The sequence below is a fragment of the Stegastes partitus genome, unplaced genomic scaffold (assembly GCF_000690725.1).
Source record: "Stegastes partitus isolate 25-593 unplaced genomic scaffold, Stegastes_partitus-1.0.2 Scaffold867, whole genome shotgun sequence".
NCBI lineage: Eukaryota > Metazoa > Chordata > Actinopteri > Pomacentridae > Stegastes > Stegastes partitus.
The window spans coordinates 117,813-134,652 of NW_007578598.1; the positions used below are offsets into that span (position 1 = coordinate 117,813).

General features: G+C 39.7%; 1 protein-coding gene across 2 annotated transcripts; it reads left to right on the top strand.

The window, feature by feature from the left end:
- The first annotated feature begins 436 nt into the window (after positions 1-436).
- rbm25a (RNA binding motif protein 25a) lies at positions 437-16,234 on the top strand. Of its 2 annotated transcripts, none has more exons than XM_008293261.1 (18): positions 437-590; positions 864-970; positions 2,334-2,383; positions 3,224-3,391; positions 3,824-3,881; positions 4,370-4,530; positions 4,620-4,814; positions 4,953-5,036; positions 9,020-9,288; positions 10,874-10,985; positions 11,098-11,187; positions 11,281-11,354; positions 11,437-11,587; positions 12,822-13,269; positions 13,364-13,668; positions 13,792-13,890; positions 14,046-14,093; positions 15,756-16,234. In XM_008293261.1, the coding sequence occupies exons 2-18, from the start codon at positions 865-867 to the stop codon at positions 15,846-15,848; spliced, it is 2,511 nt and encodes an 836-aa protein (XP_008291483.1). In that variant the 5' UTR covers positions 437-590; position 864; the 3' UTR covers positions 15,849-16,234. The 2 variants fall into 2 exon arrangements, with proteins under 2 accessions (XP_008291483.1, XP_008291484.1); XM_008293262.1 differs by having other exon boundaries at positions 438-590; positions 4,956-5,036.
- The last annotated feature ends 606 nt before the right edge of the window (positions 16,235-16,840 follow it).

Sequence of the window (16,840 nt, forward strand, 5' to 3'; positions counted from 1 at the left end):
GTTAAAGTGTTAAAGCAGATTGCTTCCTGATTGTAGGGTTGTTTTCATTTATGAATCCTTGTGTTCTTTGTATGAAACAACAAGGCACTTTGGATTAAAATAGCTACCAAATGAATTGGATCTATATTCAACAGCGTATTTGTGTTACTAAGCAAATTATCATGTGGATATTATTTACAGTTTGGGACAGAGTTTTAATGTCAACATGTAAATAAACACGCTTTTATTTCTGTGATTTTAATATATATTATCTGTAATATGAAAAAACTGTTAATTGTTCAAAAATTACACTTGGAAAGTCTTGCTAGAAGGCAAATTGAGGGCTACAAAAATTATTTTGCTAGGACTTCCTGCCTGACAGCCCATACTCAGGGCTGAAACACAACCTACTGCGAAGCAATCCCATGATTCCTTTCGAAAAGAATAGGTCCCAGTTATTTGTATGTGCTGGGCTTCTTGTAGCGCACCGGCCACAATTATACCGCTAATTTTTAGCGCTAGGCTTTTCCGTCTACTGTATTTAATGGGCTTTTATTAGAACACCCGGCAGTATTATTAGACACTGGTTTTTATTTGACACTCGACTGCAGGTGAGTAAAACCGAGCTTGACCGCTGCGGCTAACGTTAGCTAGCAAGGCCACAGTGCAACCGTTAGCTAGCTGGAGCTAATTTTGCTAATTAACGTAGCCGACTTGAAGGTTCCTGTCACACCTGCTTACTTTGACACTTTCGCAGTTAGTTGTACTATTCACGTAAATAAATACTACTACAGTGAAGTTACTTAGCTTGAATCTGTTCACGTAAACAGCGCTTCTTTGCTCTCTTGGTAAACATCTGTTCTACATGCTTCTGTCTCGGGCAGGATGTCGTACCCTCCGCCGCTCAACCGTCAGCAGCTCGGTATCCCGCAGTTACCTCCCCGGATCCCCCCTCCACAGTATGGAGGATTCGCCCCAGCTGTCCCGCCAGGTACTGAACAGCCCTCTGGTCAATCTATGTGTTTTTGAATCAGCCTGTGGTTCCCCTCTAGTCATTTTTAGGGTAAATACTCTCAGTAACTGAGGGCACAAGAGTCACATGTCAACAAATCAGACCAGCTCTGTGACACTGAAGGTGCAGCATTGTGTTATGTGTGTGACAGCGCTGAAGCTGCTGGGCCCACATTTTGGTTTGATGTTGGACTGAAACACAATTTTACAATACAATCAAGGCTAAAAACCTATAATGGACACTTTGAGACCAACCGCAACCTAACAGTCTTCAGATTTTCTGCAAAATAATCCGTTAATCTGCTCATTAAACTTTAATTTGATCTGTATATTACTCTGTACCAAACAGTGGTGGTTGCTGCTTTATCTATCTGTTAAAGTGACAGAATTCAGTTATTCAAGCATAGATCACTGTCAATGTTGACCACGACTTTATTCAGACATATCCACTACAGTGATGAAGAAAGCCATTCAAATAATACTGGGCAGAACGCCAAGTGATGTTTAACGCATTATAATACAATAATTACCAGAAGACTACATCTAATCTAACATTGGATCACCTAGTTCATTTATGATTTACTAAACACAGAACATTCTGTCCATCTGTGTTGATAACTACTTTACCAACAGTGAAATAAGACCACCCTGACAGCTAGGATGGACCTCAGGACTCAAGCTGCTGTGTAACAAATGATATAACTGCAGCTAATCCTGTCTCCATGTCAGGCATCATTTGTAAATATAATTATGAATAATTAATGACATAATCATAGCTGTGCATCACATCGTTAAAGGCATGCATCCCTTTCACTTTGGAGACGCTCATATGAATCCTGCTGCTGTTTGATGCTGTGGGTATTGAATAAACTTAGAAGAAAGATTCCTATAAACAGCTGAAAGAAACAAACTAAACCACTTTACTTGCGCATGCAGCCAAATTGTAAAATAGAAAAAAAAGAATGTTAAAAAAGTAGGATCAGAGCTAAACGATTTAGACAAAAACATCTCATTGAGAGTTTTTGGACAGATATTTTGATTTGTTTTGTGATTTAAAAAAATAATAATTTAATGTCAAGTTTCAGCCCAGTCACCTGATAAAGGTTAGCAGTCTGCACCTGGAGCTGACTGGAAAGTTACTGAAAAACTCTTTTGACACTGAAGCCTTAGATGGTTTGATAATCTTATCTCAAATGTCTGCTTATTAGATAAACAAATGGTAAAACGTTTGCCAATATTTATTACTAGATTAAACAGTCACACACTGTCATAGTAATATTATAAGTATATGTTGTTGTATGACTTCACACATGGTTTGAGTATGTTTTTTGTTTTATTCTCAGGTACTCCCATGATCCCAGTCCACATGGGTGTAGTGACGCCGACTCCCACAGTGAGTTCAAAACAGGAGTTCCTGCTGTTCGTCAGCTGTTCTGTGTGGCCTGCTATTAAAAACACAATCCTTACACATTAACAGTTTAGCTTTATGCAGGTTTTTTTTTGGAAATTATGCAGCTAAAGGAAAGCAGTAAAGACCAACTCGTGCTTTCTCCATCTGCCACGGTCCACATGACGTAAATCTTGTCATCTGCTTAAGTCTGCAAGGGTTTGTGCCGCCCAAACTTGTGGCTGCACAAACTGCACACAATGCCAGGAAAACAAATGGTGCTCAGAACAAATCATGTTAGGGCACCCGAGAGTATAAGGAGATTATTGGGCATCTGCATCTTTACAAATCATCAATAAAAGTTATATTTGAAGTAGCCGCTGCAGGACTTTAGAGGAGCTTCGATTTGTATATGCTTTACATTGACGGAGCCCAAACTCAGTGGGAAAGTTTTAAACTGTTCAGAAATCCTGTGTCTTGTCTGGCCACTGTGCTCAGTACACCTTGAGAATAATCACGCCGACTTGTTGCTACAGCCTAATCTGTAACCAGATGCTGTATCCTGTAAAAAGTGCAAAGTCACGGTCTGTAAGAAACAGCGACAGGAGCCCCGTGTGTTTTTAAGTGAACGATATGAGGGCCAGTGTGACCATCTGTCTCCCTATTGCAGTATGAATACAGCATGATGCTTGTCTACTCTCAAGCTCTGCATTGGTCCTGCAGAAAATATGACTCGACCTTTAAAATGTTACACCTATACACAGCTATTAGTTTTCGTTGTTGCTTTTATTGTTACTCCGGAAAAGAGTGACACTTGAATACCTAAAATTTTAGTCTATGTTGCAGGTTCTGGTCCCAACCACAGTCACTGTCGCGCAGAAGCCGATGATTCCAAAGAAGGATCTTGGCATCAGAGCCAAGGACACGGACGACAGCGGCGGTCCCACCACCACTGTGTTCGTAGGAAACATCTCTGAAAAGGCCTCGGACATGTTGGTCAGACAGCTACTAGCGGTGAGTTGACTGTACATTAAATTAAATAATTCTGTCAAGGAAAACTGCTGATCTTGTGACATGAAGCAGCTGTGTATTAGTACAAAACCAGTCCACATATAGACACATTTTAGTGACACGTTCACCTTTAAATTTTTAAAGTAAATCAGTAAAAATATAGGCAGCAGCTGTGAGCTGCTTGGAGTATCTGATTTCTGTTGACACACACTGTATGTCAAACCTCTAATACATGATTAAAGTAAACAGCAATCCAGGTTTTACAGAAAAACACTATGTGCCACAAATGCTCTCGAGCAACTACTGACAGATCTCCAGGAACTAACACTGCAGGGATACACAAATTCTGTCTTGTGCTTGTGATCAATTAGCCATTGATTAATCATTATCATCTGTACAGTGAAATGATAACTTTTTCATTTTTTTAAAACATAGAAATGTGGTATTGTTCTAAGCTGGAAAAGGGTCCAAGGTGCCTCTGGGAAACTTCAAGGTAACAACAAAACATTTAAACAATTATCTCTCAGTGTTAATGCATGTAAGCTGTATAGAGGGAACTCAACAATGTCTTTTATGTAGTATAATACATTTATGCTGCCATGAGTCCTAAAAATCAATATTACAACATACTTTTTATAGAAGCTGGTTAATGAAAACAGTTTGTTATTGCAGTTTTTTTTAATGAGGCTTGTAGACTAAAGGGATTTTGGTGAAATACCACGATTACTGGCTTAGATTAACTTAATTTTTGTCACGGAACTGCCAGTCATAGATGATCAGTTCAAGGATCATTGCAAAGGATATAATGCAAATCGTTTATTTTTGGCAAACTTTTAAATAAGTCATGTGGAATAAAATGATTTTGGTGAAACATCATGACTTTAAGCTTTACTTTAGTGTACAGAGGGTTAAAGTAGCAGGTATTTTATTATTTTAAACACCTATGGTACTGACTTTCTTTCAACTCTCAACTTCTTGAAGCTTTTGGGTTCTGTGAGTATAAGGAGCCTGAATCCACCCTGCGAGCCCTCAGACTTCTGCACGAGCTGCTCTTAGGTGATAAAAAGCTGTTGGTCAAGGTAGATGCCAAGACCAAGGCCCAGCTGGATGAGTGGAAAGCCAAGAAGAGGAGTGCCAATGGGGTATGCTGCTTATTGGAATTCAGTGTTTCCTCTTGTGTTTACAATCTCGTTGAGTTGGGTTCATAAGTTTTCCGTTTTTTAACAAACAGGGAGCCAGCAGTGGTTCAAAAAATGGAGACGAGGACGAGGAGGAGGTTCTTGATGAGGAGACCCTGCGTCGCGACCAGGCGGTGAAGGGGGTCATAGATGTCCTCATCAGAGAGTATTCAAGTGAGCTCAATGCTCCCTCGCAGGATCCTGACAGTCAGCCTCGCAACAAGAAGCGCAAAGAGAAGAAAGAGGAGGTAGTCTCTGCATGACGCAAATGAAAACAAACTTCAGAGCAGTAATTTGTTGTGCTGCCCTTTTTTTTTTTAGCTCATTTATAGTAAGTGGTGAGTGCTTAGTGTGTTTGTTTCTTGTCTTTCTCTGCTTTGTGCAAGGAGGATATCAATGCCATGGAGATGGAGGATGACAAGAGAGACTTGATTTCCAGAGAGATCAGTAAATTCCGGGACACACACAAGGTACCGTATCAAACTGCTGTTTTTAATGCGTAAATTAGGTTTTGAAGAAGAAATCCTCCGCATTTGTTTTTAAAAATTCCTCCAGAAAGAATGGATCTACAGTTAATTTATGGAGGTAATTCCTCCTTAAGACTATTTTGTTACTGTCAACCATATACTTAATTAGTTTAAGAAATTTAAACTGTAATGAGGAACAGAAAGTAGTCAATGTTGGTTTAAAATACTTCATAGTACCTGTCAGTATTTCCAACCTGGCCAAGTGTTAACGCTGTTTATTTTACTAATTTGAGACTAAAAGTTTCAGCTCTGCACAAGCTAAATTCATCACACAGAGTGCATGGACACAATGTTAAATTCCAACTAAAGCTAATCTATTGATTAAACCCCACCAATATGGTAGAGTTCATTTGGTGACTAGAGCAAGATGAATCTCAGAAACTCAGCTTTGGAAAAAGTTGCGAGGATAGGATGTAAGTATGATCTTTCATTTCTTCGTTACTCATGTTGGGCGCTCCCTTCTGGAGGGTTTGCAGAGGGGCAACTGGCTCTCATTTCACTTGCATTACTTGTAGTTATATGTGGATTCAGGGGATACAAAGCACCACTGGTGCTGCAACAAGAATCAACAAATAGCCCGTGTGTTGCTGGTGTTGTACTTGCAGTCGGGCAGCTCAGTGAACCTCTGCACGTCCTCAGATAATAAATTGTGTTTGAAGAACACACACAGACTAAGTGAGCCTAACCACTGCAGTAGTTTACACTGCAGCCTGTAGCTTTGCTAAAGCAGGGAGCGCCCCTCCACAGCACTCAGTGGTCTGAAGACATAGAAGGTAAGACCTTGCTTTTATTCCTTTCTTTTTGTTTTCAAACCTATTTTTCCTTTCTTTTATTCTGTCGTTGTGACTCTACCCCCACTCCTTCAATTAGACAGTCAGAGGACAAGGGATGCAAGGAATGCAAATAAATATAAGAAGTGTAATGTTTGTGAATCGCAACCAAGCAAAAGAGGGACAAAACTTAAACATCTCGTCAAACACCTTTCAAATTAAGTAGAGAATCAGGGACATCCCGCCTCCACAGCCACTCTATATCCTGGCAGTCTTGGTCCAGTTATTGGTCTTCTCTCTCACGCTGCTGCTTTTTCACAGGTAAAAGTTCCTTCCATGAGCGCTGTGAAATATTGAAAGAACTACATAAATTCAAATAGGATAAAACGTGTGCGTCAAGGCTACAGGTTCCAAAACACAAGAGTAATTGCTTCATAAGTCAAAGTTACAAAAAAAAAAAGACAACAACACACAATTGATATCAACAAAAAGGAACTGGAAACTTAAAACTGAAAAATATGTCAATCGAGTGGTTAGGTTGCATAACAATAACACATAGCAGTCTCCACCATCAATAAAAGCACAAACATTCACAACAACATATTGTATGAAATAGAAAGTAGAATAGAAGGTAAACAGTGTAAAACTTCTGTTAATTTATATTCAGCTTAATATTGTCCACCTCTGTAACAGTGTGTGAAATGGTTATTAAGTTGTTTTCAGATTGCATGTTTTAAACCTGCAACAAAGCAGTTTAGAGTTCCTCTCCACTCGTTGATTAAACTCAAGAAAAGCAACATCTGCGTGTATCAAAGTTGCATATTTACAAGATTGGTTCCTTCAGTTTGTTACGCATGAAGCCCTTGAAATCCGAATCTATGTTTTTGCTGCAGTTTTAAGGTGGAAATGCTCTGCCATGGTGTTGGCTGCTTATTTTGTGCTTTGTTGCTTCTTCTAGCACATAAAAACACAGTATATACATGTTTAAAACAGCTAGAAAAACTCACTTGAGGGGGTCTTTTAAAACATGAGGTAAGTTCTAGGTTGGAAAGAAGCGGGAAAAAAAAAAAAAAGTCACAATACGAGAGCCTAATAGTTAACTACCAGTTTTCAAGGTGTCAAAGCCCTTCCTTTGGATTCGAGGTAAAAAGGTGTACAAACTCTGAATTGGTTCAGTTCTTGCGATATTAAAGTGCTTAACTTAGCTTAACATAGCTCGTCAGAACAGGTAGTTCACACCTCCTCCATCTTTTCCTGCATTTTATTGTTTGTTTATCGCTTCGTAGCTGTCAGACCCACATTTCCAACACTGTTCTTTAAGTCCTGGTCAAGATCTACGGTTCTAGTTTAAATCAGTGAGGAGACAGTTAGAACTGTGGGTCTGACATTAAAGTTTTTTTTATTGGGTTGGAGAAACCAGAGAGACACCAGAAGACAACCAGCAGGTAAGACTGCTTCACTAATTTCCTTGTGGCAAAATAAAAATCCATATCTGATTTGTTTCAATTGTATCAGTTAAAAAAAAAAACAAAGCAACAACAACAACTAGATTTTGGTGTTATTTATGTGATTGAATTGTAATTAAACTGCTTCACAGGTGTCGTTTGGACGTTTTTCCTGAGTATTTTGACTTTGCACTTGACCTGCTTTTCCTTCCACACGTAGCCTGTAGGATGTGTAGGGGCAGAGAAGTGCTGAAACCGTAGTTCATCACCTGTAAGTTGCACACCAATAGCTCCAGAACGGTCTGTAGACAATGCCATGATTTTTGTGTTTTAGTGAGAATGTCGACAAATGGTTTTACATTTCGTATGGATTCAGATTCACATTGAACAGCTGTAAGAACTTTTTTAGGTGTTTTTCAATCAGCTATGAGTTTTTTTTTAGTGCAAAATAAAGACACAAGGTGTGATACATTAAGAAATATAAAACAAATTGTTTTGCGTTATGATATCGTCTCAAATTATGTTTCTGTCACTCAGCTGCATTCTGAACTCCCACACAGCCGCAGGGGATCACTTGCGTTGCAGTCTGGCATTGCTTCCCTGCATCTCAGATGACCATGTAGAAAACACATGAGAGCTGATTATGTAATTTACTTAGTTGGGCCATTTGCCATGTTAAGCTTCGGCTTGTTTTAATCCACTTGGCGCCCGTAGGTAAGACTAAACCGGGGCATTATATAGTGGTGATCTTAAGTGTATACTTAGGTCATGGTGGACTAAAGGTTCACAGCTGACTTGGCAGATGCTTTAACGTGCTTTCTATTACCGTTCGCATGTTTCTAGTATCAGAAGCCCCATTTCCAATATAATCCTATCATGCAGAGCTGAGTGCATTATTTGGTTCATGATAACTCTGGGGTTTCTCTAAAATCCATGTCAAACACTATGCATTTTAACCTGCGGTATCTCTTGCATGAGGTCAAATCTTTTTCTGCGTTTGCATGAGTGCACATTGATTCGGAAAATGGGCGGATGTGAGTGTGACCGATACTTATTAGCCTACAGCTAACTTTTTTTTTATTGGAATGGCCTCGTATTACGTCAGAGCATAATCTCAGATCACCATAGATCCCAGAGTAACTGCAGAGGACGAGTTGACCTGTTACATGTGTGAAAAAAAAATCATTCAATGTAAGCATATGTTATAAGAGGAAGGCGGATTATTGACGCCAGGACAGTTAATGATCTCTTTGCGCTTTGATGTCACCAGAATAGATTCCTGTAAGTGTTAAAATGTGTTTATAAAACACCTAGTGGATGTTCTCACTTCCTCTCATGCTGGAAGCTCTCATATGAACCCACATTACCTTAATCCTTTAGGTGTCTTTCAAAGATGAACTGCAAATTATGGTTTTGCACAAATGTGTCCTGAATTGAGTGATATGTACATTAAACCTGCTCCAGCTGCGGAGCTCTCGTCCTGGAGGAAACAACAGGGCTAGGAAGACTTCCTGACTTGCAGCAGCCAGCTTCTCCAAGGCAATGAGTCGTGGTAGTATGTGAGCATGTCTGGCACAGGGAGTTTCAATCATTTTCCAGTATCATGTGCTGATAACCTGTTGATAATAATGTGTTTACTGGGTTTGTTTTTTGTTTTTGTTTTGCATATAGTAACACAGTTTCCCCTTTTCTTCCCGTTGGGCTCCTGCAGAAACTGGAGGAGGAAAAAGGAAAGAAAGAAAAGGAGCGACTGGAGCTGGAGAGAGAAAGGAGGGAGAGGGACAAGGAACGAGAGCGAGAGAGGGAACGCCGCGACCGCGAGAAAGAGAAGGAGAGGGAGAGGGAGAGGGACAAGGAGCGGGAAAGGGACCGTGATCGCGACCGTGAGCGGGAACGAGATCGCGAACGTGAGAGGACGAAGGAGCGGGAACGAGAGCGAGAGAGGAGTCGAGATGCCAGCGAAGATCGCAGCAGGTCGAGGTCAGTGGGAAACTAGTGAGGTCAAACTTAATGCTCAGCTGCCGTTTAGTTGCAAGACATTAACTCATATAACTGCTATACTGACAAAATTAAAAGGGCTAAAAATTATTGCTACAAATTTTTGGAAAGGCAATAAAACTTCAAAATACGATCAAGGTGATATCGAAAAAGAGACTCTGTCTGTATGAATCTAAAACTGGGGTGACAGTTATGTTGTTTTGGCCAACAACCCTTGTTTAAACTCCATACTGTGGCTAGGAGCAGAGCGTAATGTTCCACTCACATACCATCCAACCACTGTTCAGGCCATTTGCACTGTATGTTCCCCTTCAAATGCCTCAGGACATTACAGTAGAGCTCTGCCCTGACAGTTCAACTCTGGGTAACAAATTCAGCGTGCACAACCACGTGAATGTTGAAGAAAACAACAAGCACGCTCCTGACCTGATAGGCCTTCTCTGGTCTTGGAAATTGCATGGACTTCCACATTAAAGCTGCAGTTTCTTCTCTTGGTGGTAACTGCAGAGCCACCTCCGATTACCAGTGATGATCCTCCCCAGACCACTGACTGACACAGAATGTGATGTTTTCTTTCTCTGCTCCAGTTTGAAATCCTTGGTGGAAAAAAGCATCTCTGCTTGCACACATGTGGCCATGATGTGCTCTCAGAACTTTTTGATTACACTTGTTATTAATCTATATGAGTTAGATGATGTGGACGTCTGGAAAAACGCTAGTAAACTGGTGACTGTAGAAGCTTATTACCATGATGATGTTTTGAGTTTGCAATTTATTGGGTGCATCTTGCTGAGGCCAGTGCAACTCAGTGTGGTTTTATGAAGCAACCCCACTGGCATACAGTGTTCAGCCACAACATTAAAACCACCTTTGTAATGTTATGTACGTCCCCTATAACATGTGCAAGAACGTTTAGGTGGGTGGTATGTCAAAGTAACATCTGCGTGAATGGTAGAACCCTCCATGGTTTTGCAACAGAACATTACACAATATCAAAGTGATCAATGTTCTTCACTTCACCCATCAGTGGTTGTGGAATCAGAGTAAATAATAATATGGCGGTCCAAAACATTACCAACATTTTACAGCCAAGTGTAATGCAATTCAGTGGAACCATACAGCCTCCAAAATAACTGAGCAGTTAAATCAACTTGAGTCTGAGGCAATCATAACAAAATATACTCATGATAAATTTTAGCAGCTGTTATTGGTTGGTTAGTCAGTTTGTTTTTTTTTGCATATGATTAAAAGATCCAGAACAAGTAATAAATAAGCCACAATGTAATTTTTGTCAATGGCTGTTTCCAAGGTCAAGAAATGATTTGAAATTCACTTCAAAAAAGGTCATTTTTTTCTTGTGCTGTTTTCTTTTTTGGAAGTAAACAAACAAAACCCCCCAAAATAACTTAACTGTAGTGAAATGTGTTTGGCAGTTGGTGCTGACTCAGGCCTAATCTACAAGAGACTCTCCAGGAGAAATAAGTGCTTGACCTTTTCTGTGACTTTCTTTACATTTATTCCAAGTTTAATATAATTGAGTTGGTCAGTAACCCGTTGTCTTCTGCAGAGAGAGGACCAGAGAGGATAAAAAACGAGACCGTGAAGAAGATGAGGAGGACGTGTATGAACGGCGGAGACTTGAGAGGAGGCTTAGAGACAAAGAGGCAGCCTACCAAGAAGTATGTGCCTGGGCTCTCCTGCCGTTTTTAATTTGATTGAATGTATGTTTTAAGCATTGCACATAAGTGACTGTGTGTGCTGATTGAATTATTTTTGTGTGTCTTCTCAAAGCGCCTGAAAAACTGGGAGATCCGTGAGAGGAAGAAGGCTCGCGACTACAGCAAAGAAACAGAAAGGGAGGACGAGAGGCGTCGTGAAATGGTATAAATGAGAATTTATAATGTCAGGTAATAATGAATATAACTGTCTGGATTCATGCAGATACACTAACTCTTACTGTGTGTTTAAAATCAGATGAAAGAAGCCAAGCGACTGAAAGAATTCCTTGAAGATTACGATGACGACAGGGACGACCCAAAGTACTACAGGTGAGATTTTGATGCACATTTAGAAGTTTGAAGGATGCATTTTTGCTTTTGTCAGTTCTTAACTTCACTTTGTCATCCTCAGGGGCAGCGCTTTGCAGAAGCGACTTCGTGACCGAGAAAAGGAGACAGAGTTGGACGAGCGAGACCGGAAGAGGGAGAAGGAGGAGCTGGAGGAGATTAGACAACGGCTGCTGGCCGAGGGTCACCCTGACCCGGACGCTGAGCTGCTGAGGGTGAGTGTACCTGGAACTTCCTTTTTAATTCAAGAGATTTTCTTTTTTTTTGAGGCACAGAGGACTGTTTTCTGCACATTTGCATGATTCTTATTTATTTTATTGGAGTTTAGGCACATGTAGCAGGGCTTTTCTTTGCTCAGAATGAACCATTGGGGTTTACTGTGAGCAGTTAACATGATCAGTAAAGGCACTGAACCTGTGTTTTAACGGTACTTGACAGAAATCCATGACCTGTCTTGTTATTTCCAACAATTTCATTAACGAAATTGCCTTTTATGTTTGAATAAATTAAACCCAAATTAACAAAACTTGTTCTAATTTGGTGTTGACTAAAATCTCCAAAAAAAAATCTCTTTGCAAGAAAAAAAACTTACATAAACTTATTTTTTTCTGTTAGTGTTCATCTGTTTTGTCTATTCGGTGTCCAAACCAGCCCTGCACAATACAGGAAAAAACTGACATTGCAATATTAAGTGTTTCTGTAATGTGAAAAATACAGGGATTTTCACTGATAGCTTAAATAACTATATTTGTAAAGAATGAATTAATCTAGAATTAATTGAAGTATTTATAGGAGAGTAAATCTGCAGAGAAAAAAAGCTGCTAAAAGCCATTTGGAATCTTTCTCATATGGTACAACACTGGCAAAGGCATCCAAAATAGTGTTTTCTTTGGATGTGTTCAGATCTGGCTTAGGACTCATCATGCGGAGCTTTTTGTTGCCAGTTTAAACAAACATATTAGGTTTGTTCCTCATTTGTTGGTAACTGTTGCAAGTCACTGCCACAGAGTACCTGTTTTTGGATGGCATTGTTTCTGTCTTATTTCCATACGCTGTTTCCTTTTACAACCAACTCTTTTTATGGTTTTCTTCCTCTTCCTTGCACATTTTGCTGTGCACATATGGAGCCTGCATGTCAACAATACTATGTAGATCCAAGAACCCTTAAATTTGTGTATATTTTGCTCTGTCACACAGACACTCTGGTAGATTAGTCACAGAAAATGACAACCATGCGAGTTTTTGTTTTGTATTAAACAGCAAAATGATGTGTTTGAGTTTATTTGTCTTCGTTCACATGACACTTCCTGTGTTTTGCACATTGCATTACGATACATTACATTTATTGTCATTATATATATACACATATATATGTATATGTATATATATATGTATGTATCCAGCAGTCTCCAAAGATTCCTGAGGTCATTGTTCATGTGTTTCGTGTAGATGGAGGAGGAGGCAGAGCGCCGACGACAGCCTCCTCTGAAACTTGAACCCGAGGAGGAGGTAAACCAAGAGAAAGCTCACAGGGATCGGGATCGGGATCGTGATCGGGATCGTGATCGTGAACGTGAGCGGGAGAAGAGAGGGTCAGGAAGGCCCGTCGAACCGGCGCCTCGAGGCCCGCAGCCGCAGCATTCGGACGACGATGTGGAGGAAGGGGAGGAGGATGACTACCACGATGGCGAAGACTCACAAGAAGCCAAGCCGCAACTCAAACCCATCATGCGACCAATCACTACCGCGCCCTCAGTGTCCTCCGCCAGCGGGAATGTGACTCCAAACACGCCAAGCAACGAATCTCCCTGTGGCATAATCATTCCAGGCGAGAGCACTCCTGAGGTCCAGCCTCCGGAGGAGCACCGGCCCAAGATCGGACTCAGTCTCAAACTGGGTGAGTACAGCCGCAAACTCCGGACACAGATGGAGCTATTTCTTTAGCATTTGTGCCAGAATACACTAGACTTCCTCTTTTTTTCCTACTCCAGGTGCCACCAATAGTCCCAGCCAGCTTAATGCAGGGAAGCGAAAGAAGCTGGCGACCGTGGAAAGTGTTTTCAACAAGTTTGATGACGAGGAAGCCGACGAGCAGCCACGCAAAAGGAAACTGGTCCCACTGGACTATGGAGACGACGACAAGAGCCTGGGGCTCGACGGGGCGGAAATTTCAGGGGCCAAAGGCAGCATCAACACAGAGGAGAAACGCAAGCACATAAAGAGCCTTATAGAGAAGATCCCGACTGGCAGGCCTGAGCTCTTCTCGTATCCTTTGGACTGGGCCATGGTCGACTCGGTAAAAAGCTTGTAGAAGTTTACAGATGTTTTTTTAATTTCTTACCTGCGCACAAATCGCTGTTATAAAACAATCAGCAGTTGAAAATTGATCCTTGTGTTGCTCTGATTGTGTTTTCTCCAGACTCTGATGGATCGCCGCATTAGACCGTGGATTAATAAGAAGATTATTGAATACATCGGCGAGGAGGAACCCACTCTGGTTGATTTTGTCTGTTCTAAGGTCAGTTATTCTTCATGATACAAACTCGGAGAGACAGAGTGTTCTCAAACTGTATCCTGCTAGTTGATTTTGAATACAGTAGTATTAGCTTTGTTTTCGGTTTGTGGTATTGGGCACGTTGTGTACTCTGACTGACTTATTTCTTTTATCACCAGGTGATGGCACACAGCACCCCTCAGGGTATTCTTGATGATGTTGCTATGGTAAGTTCCCTCTTTCAGCGTCATCACTTGTTTAAATTAACTTCAGTTTGTACTTCCTCCTCTGCAGAACTTGGTAAAATATGGACTGAGTGAATGAGTTCTTGTTATTTTACCCTCAACTTTGACACCAATAAAAATCTAAAATGCCAAAAACGGCAAGTCAGATGATGTTCTCTGAGCCAAAGTGGAGAAGTGTCGGTGTTGATGCGTCTCTCTAAAATATTTTGCTCCACTTATATTAAATCTGTGTTGACCTTCACATATTTCTCTTGGTCCAGCAGCCTGTGCAGAATAGATAAGTCGTGTCAGAAGATCGTTGGCAGTAATCTGAATGAACTTGACCTTCTTTTAAAGTCAAAGCCACTAAGATGGCTGAGGAATTTCACGTCAGGTTCAAGAGATGCTTGAGGTCTTATGTCCCATCTGTTACTGACTTGTTAAACAAGACATTAAAATATTTCCTTCAATCTATTTCTTATCTACTCTTATTTAATTTTATGGCCCTGGTGGCATATTTAAGCTATTATTTTTGTTGTGACATATTTATATAATGTCAATATATGCCACCTGATGGCCATCAAATACAGCTTGAAAGCTAAATTGTCTCTTGGGGATAATAAGGATTTCCTCTACTGTACCTTTTAACTTTATGAAGATGTGCTCAGAGTAGATCAACAACCTGCCTTTAGGGTGGCTGAGACAGTAGCTGTGGAAAGGAATCCTGGATAACTTAGTTTTTTTAAGTGCACAGTGTGAGTTTAGATTTAAAACTGGTGATGGAGGGAGTATTCAGATGGATTACAAGAGTAAAAATATGAATACCATCGTGCAAAAGTACTCTGTTACAAGTAAAAGACCTGAATTAGAATTAGAATAAAGCTTTATTGAATTAGAAATGTTACTTATGTAAAAGTGTGTATTTATTATCACAAGGTAGAAGTTTTCAATGCAGAAAACCATCAGGTGTGGTTGTTCCACTATTATATCTTATGTTATTTAACTATTATTGCTTGTGCTTTCACGTCAGGCCAGCTAAAGACACACCTATTTAGACAGGCGTTTAGGTAATTTTGTATTCTCTTGCCCTGTACTGGTGTTATTTAATTTCTTTTCTAGGCTCTTATGCTGTGTACTGTGCTTTTATCTATGTTTTGTGCAGTTTTTGCAATTTTGTGTCTGTATTTTATTAATGTTAAAGCACTTTGTGACTTTTGTCTGGGAAAAGCGCTTTATAAATAAATTTTACTTACTTACTTACTTACTTACTTACGTAAAATGATTATTTTTGTTATGGATTAATCTGCTAATTATTTTCCCATTAATCGAGTCATTGTTTGGTTTGTAAAAATTCTTAAAATATTGAGTAATGCAATCACAAGTGCTCTAAAAAAATCACCTAAATATTTGCCAATTGTCTCTCAGGTCAAGTGTATAAACTGTTGGAGGTTAATCTATAACAAAACATACTTTATACGTTCTTCATATGTTTCGTCTGCAAAAATTCGAATAAGGAAAATGACTAAATCTGTCAGATGGATGTAGTGAAGTAAAAAGTACAATATGCAGAAGTAAGAAAGTAAAGCACCTCAAATTTATACTCAGGTTTTGCATGGATTTACTGAGCTTTCTGATTTAAAGTTTAACTGTCCTGTTTGTGTTTAGGTTCTGGATGAGGAAGCAGAAGTCTTCATAGTAAAAATGTGGCGACTATTGATATACGAAACAGAGGCCAAGAAGATCGGACTGGTGAAATAAAGACCACGAGTCTCTCTGAGTGACTTGTTAAGCTGTCAGCGCTGCTGCCTGCAGTTTTGTGGTCCAGCAGACTGTAAACGTGCCCATAACGCCTCCATTCCATCAGCAAGGAGCTGCTGCCTTGTATGTATGTGTGTTTGTAAGAGAAAGTCTGAGTTGTGAACAGAGAGGGTTTGCACCAACATGCTGCATGATAAAACTTTGGTTGTATTTTTTTTTTGTCCTTTGTTGATGCATCTGAGGAAAAAAAAGACAGTCGCATTTCACCTGTTTCATCTGTTCGCCGATATGTTGGACACATTCTGCTTTGATTTCCTGGTGTTGTGTGGAGGCACTGCTCCGTTGTGTGAACTAATAAATATGCTTTTTTTTTTAGAAAATATAAATTTATTGTCCATTTTTATTACTATTAGATTACTCTGCTTTTTTTTTTTTTTTTTTTTTTAGTTAATTATTTATTTTACTGGCCAGAATCGTTGCTTTTCTGCTGCTTTATTTACAACTTCAAAACCTCTTACATTTCTGTACAGTGATGTGATTAGTGGGGAAAACATTTAGGTTTGACAACTGGTGTTAAATATGTACTCACTGCTAATCTGATAGTTAAAAAACAGTTTTATTCATATCAAACATCCAACTGTACTGAATTCATTAAAAAAAACAACCAAAATGCATAAACAAGAGTTTGACAGCACAGATGCTGACCTTTACTGGGCTTAAAGTGGACAATTTATATGAGAATTTAAAGTTTAATAATAATAATACACCCAAAGACATTGTGCAAAAACAAAACTCAGGCATCATAACACAACAATAAAGCAGCAAGAACGCGGTCAAAGTGGGATATGGTGAATGTGTTCTGGGTTGTACAGGTGAACTGTGCAATGGAGCCCACTTAGATGTATGTATTTTAACAAGATTTTGTAGGTTTAAATTCATCAGTGTTTGAACTAAGAAGATTTTAAAAAGACATGACTAACAAAGAAACAGTC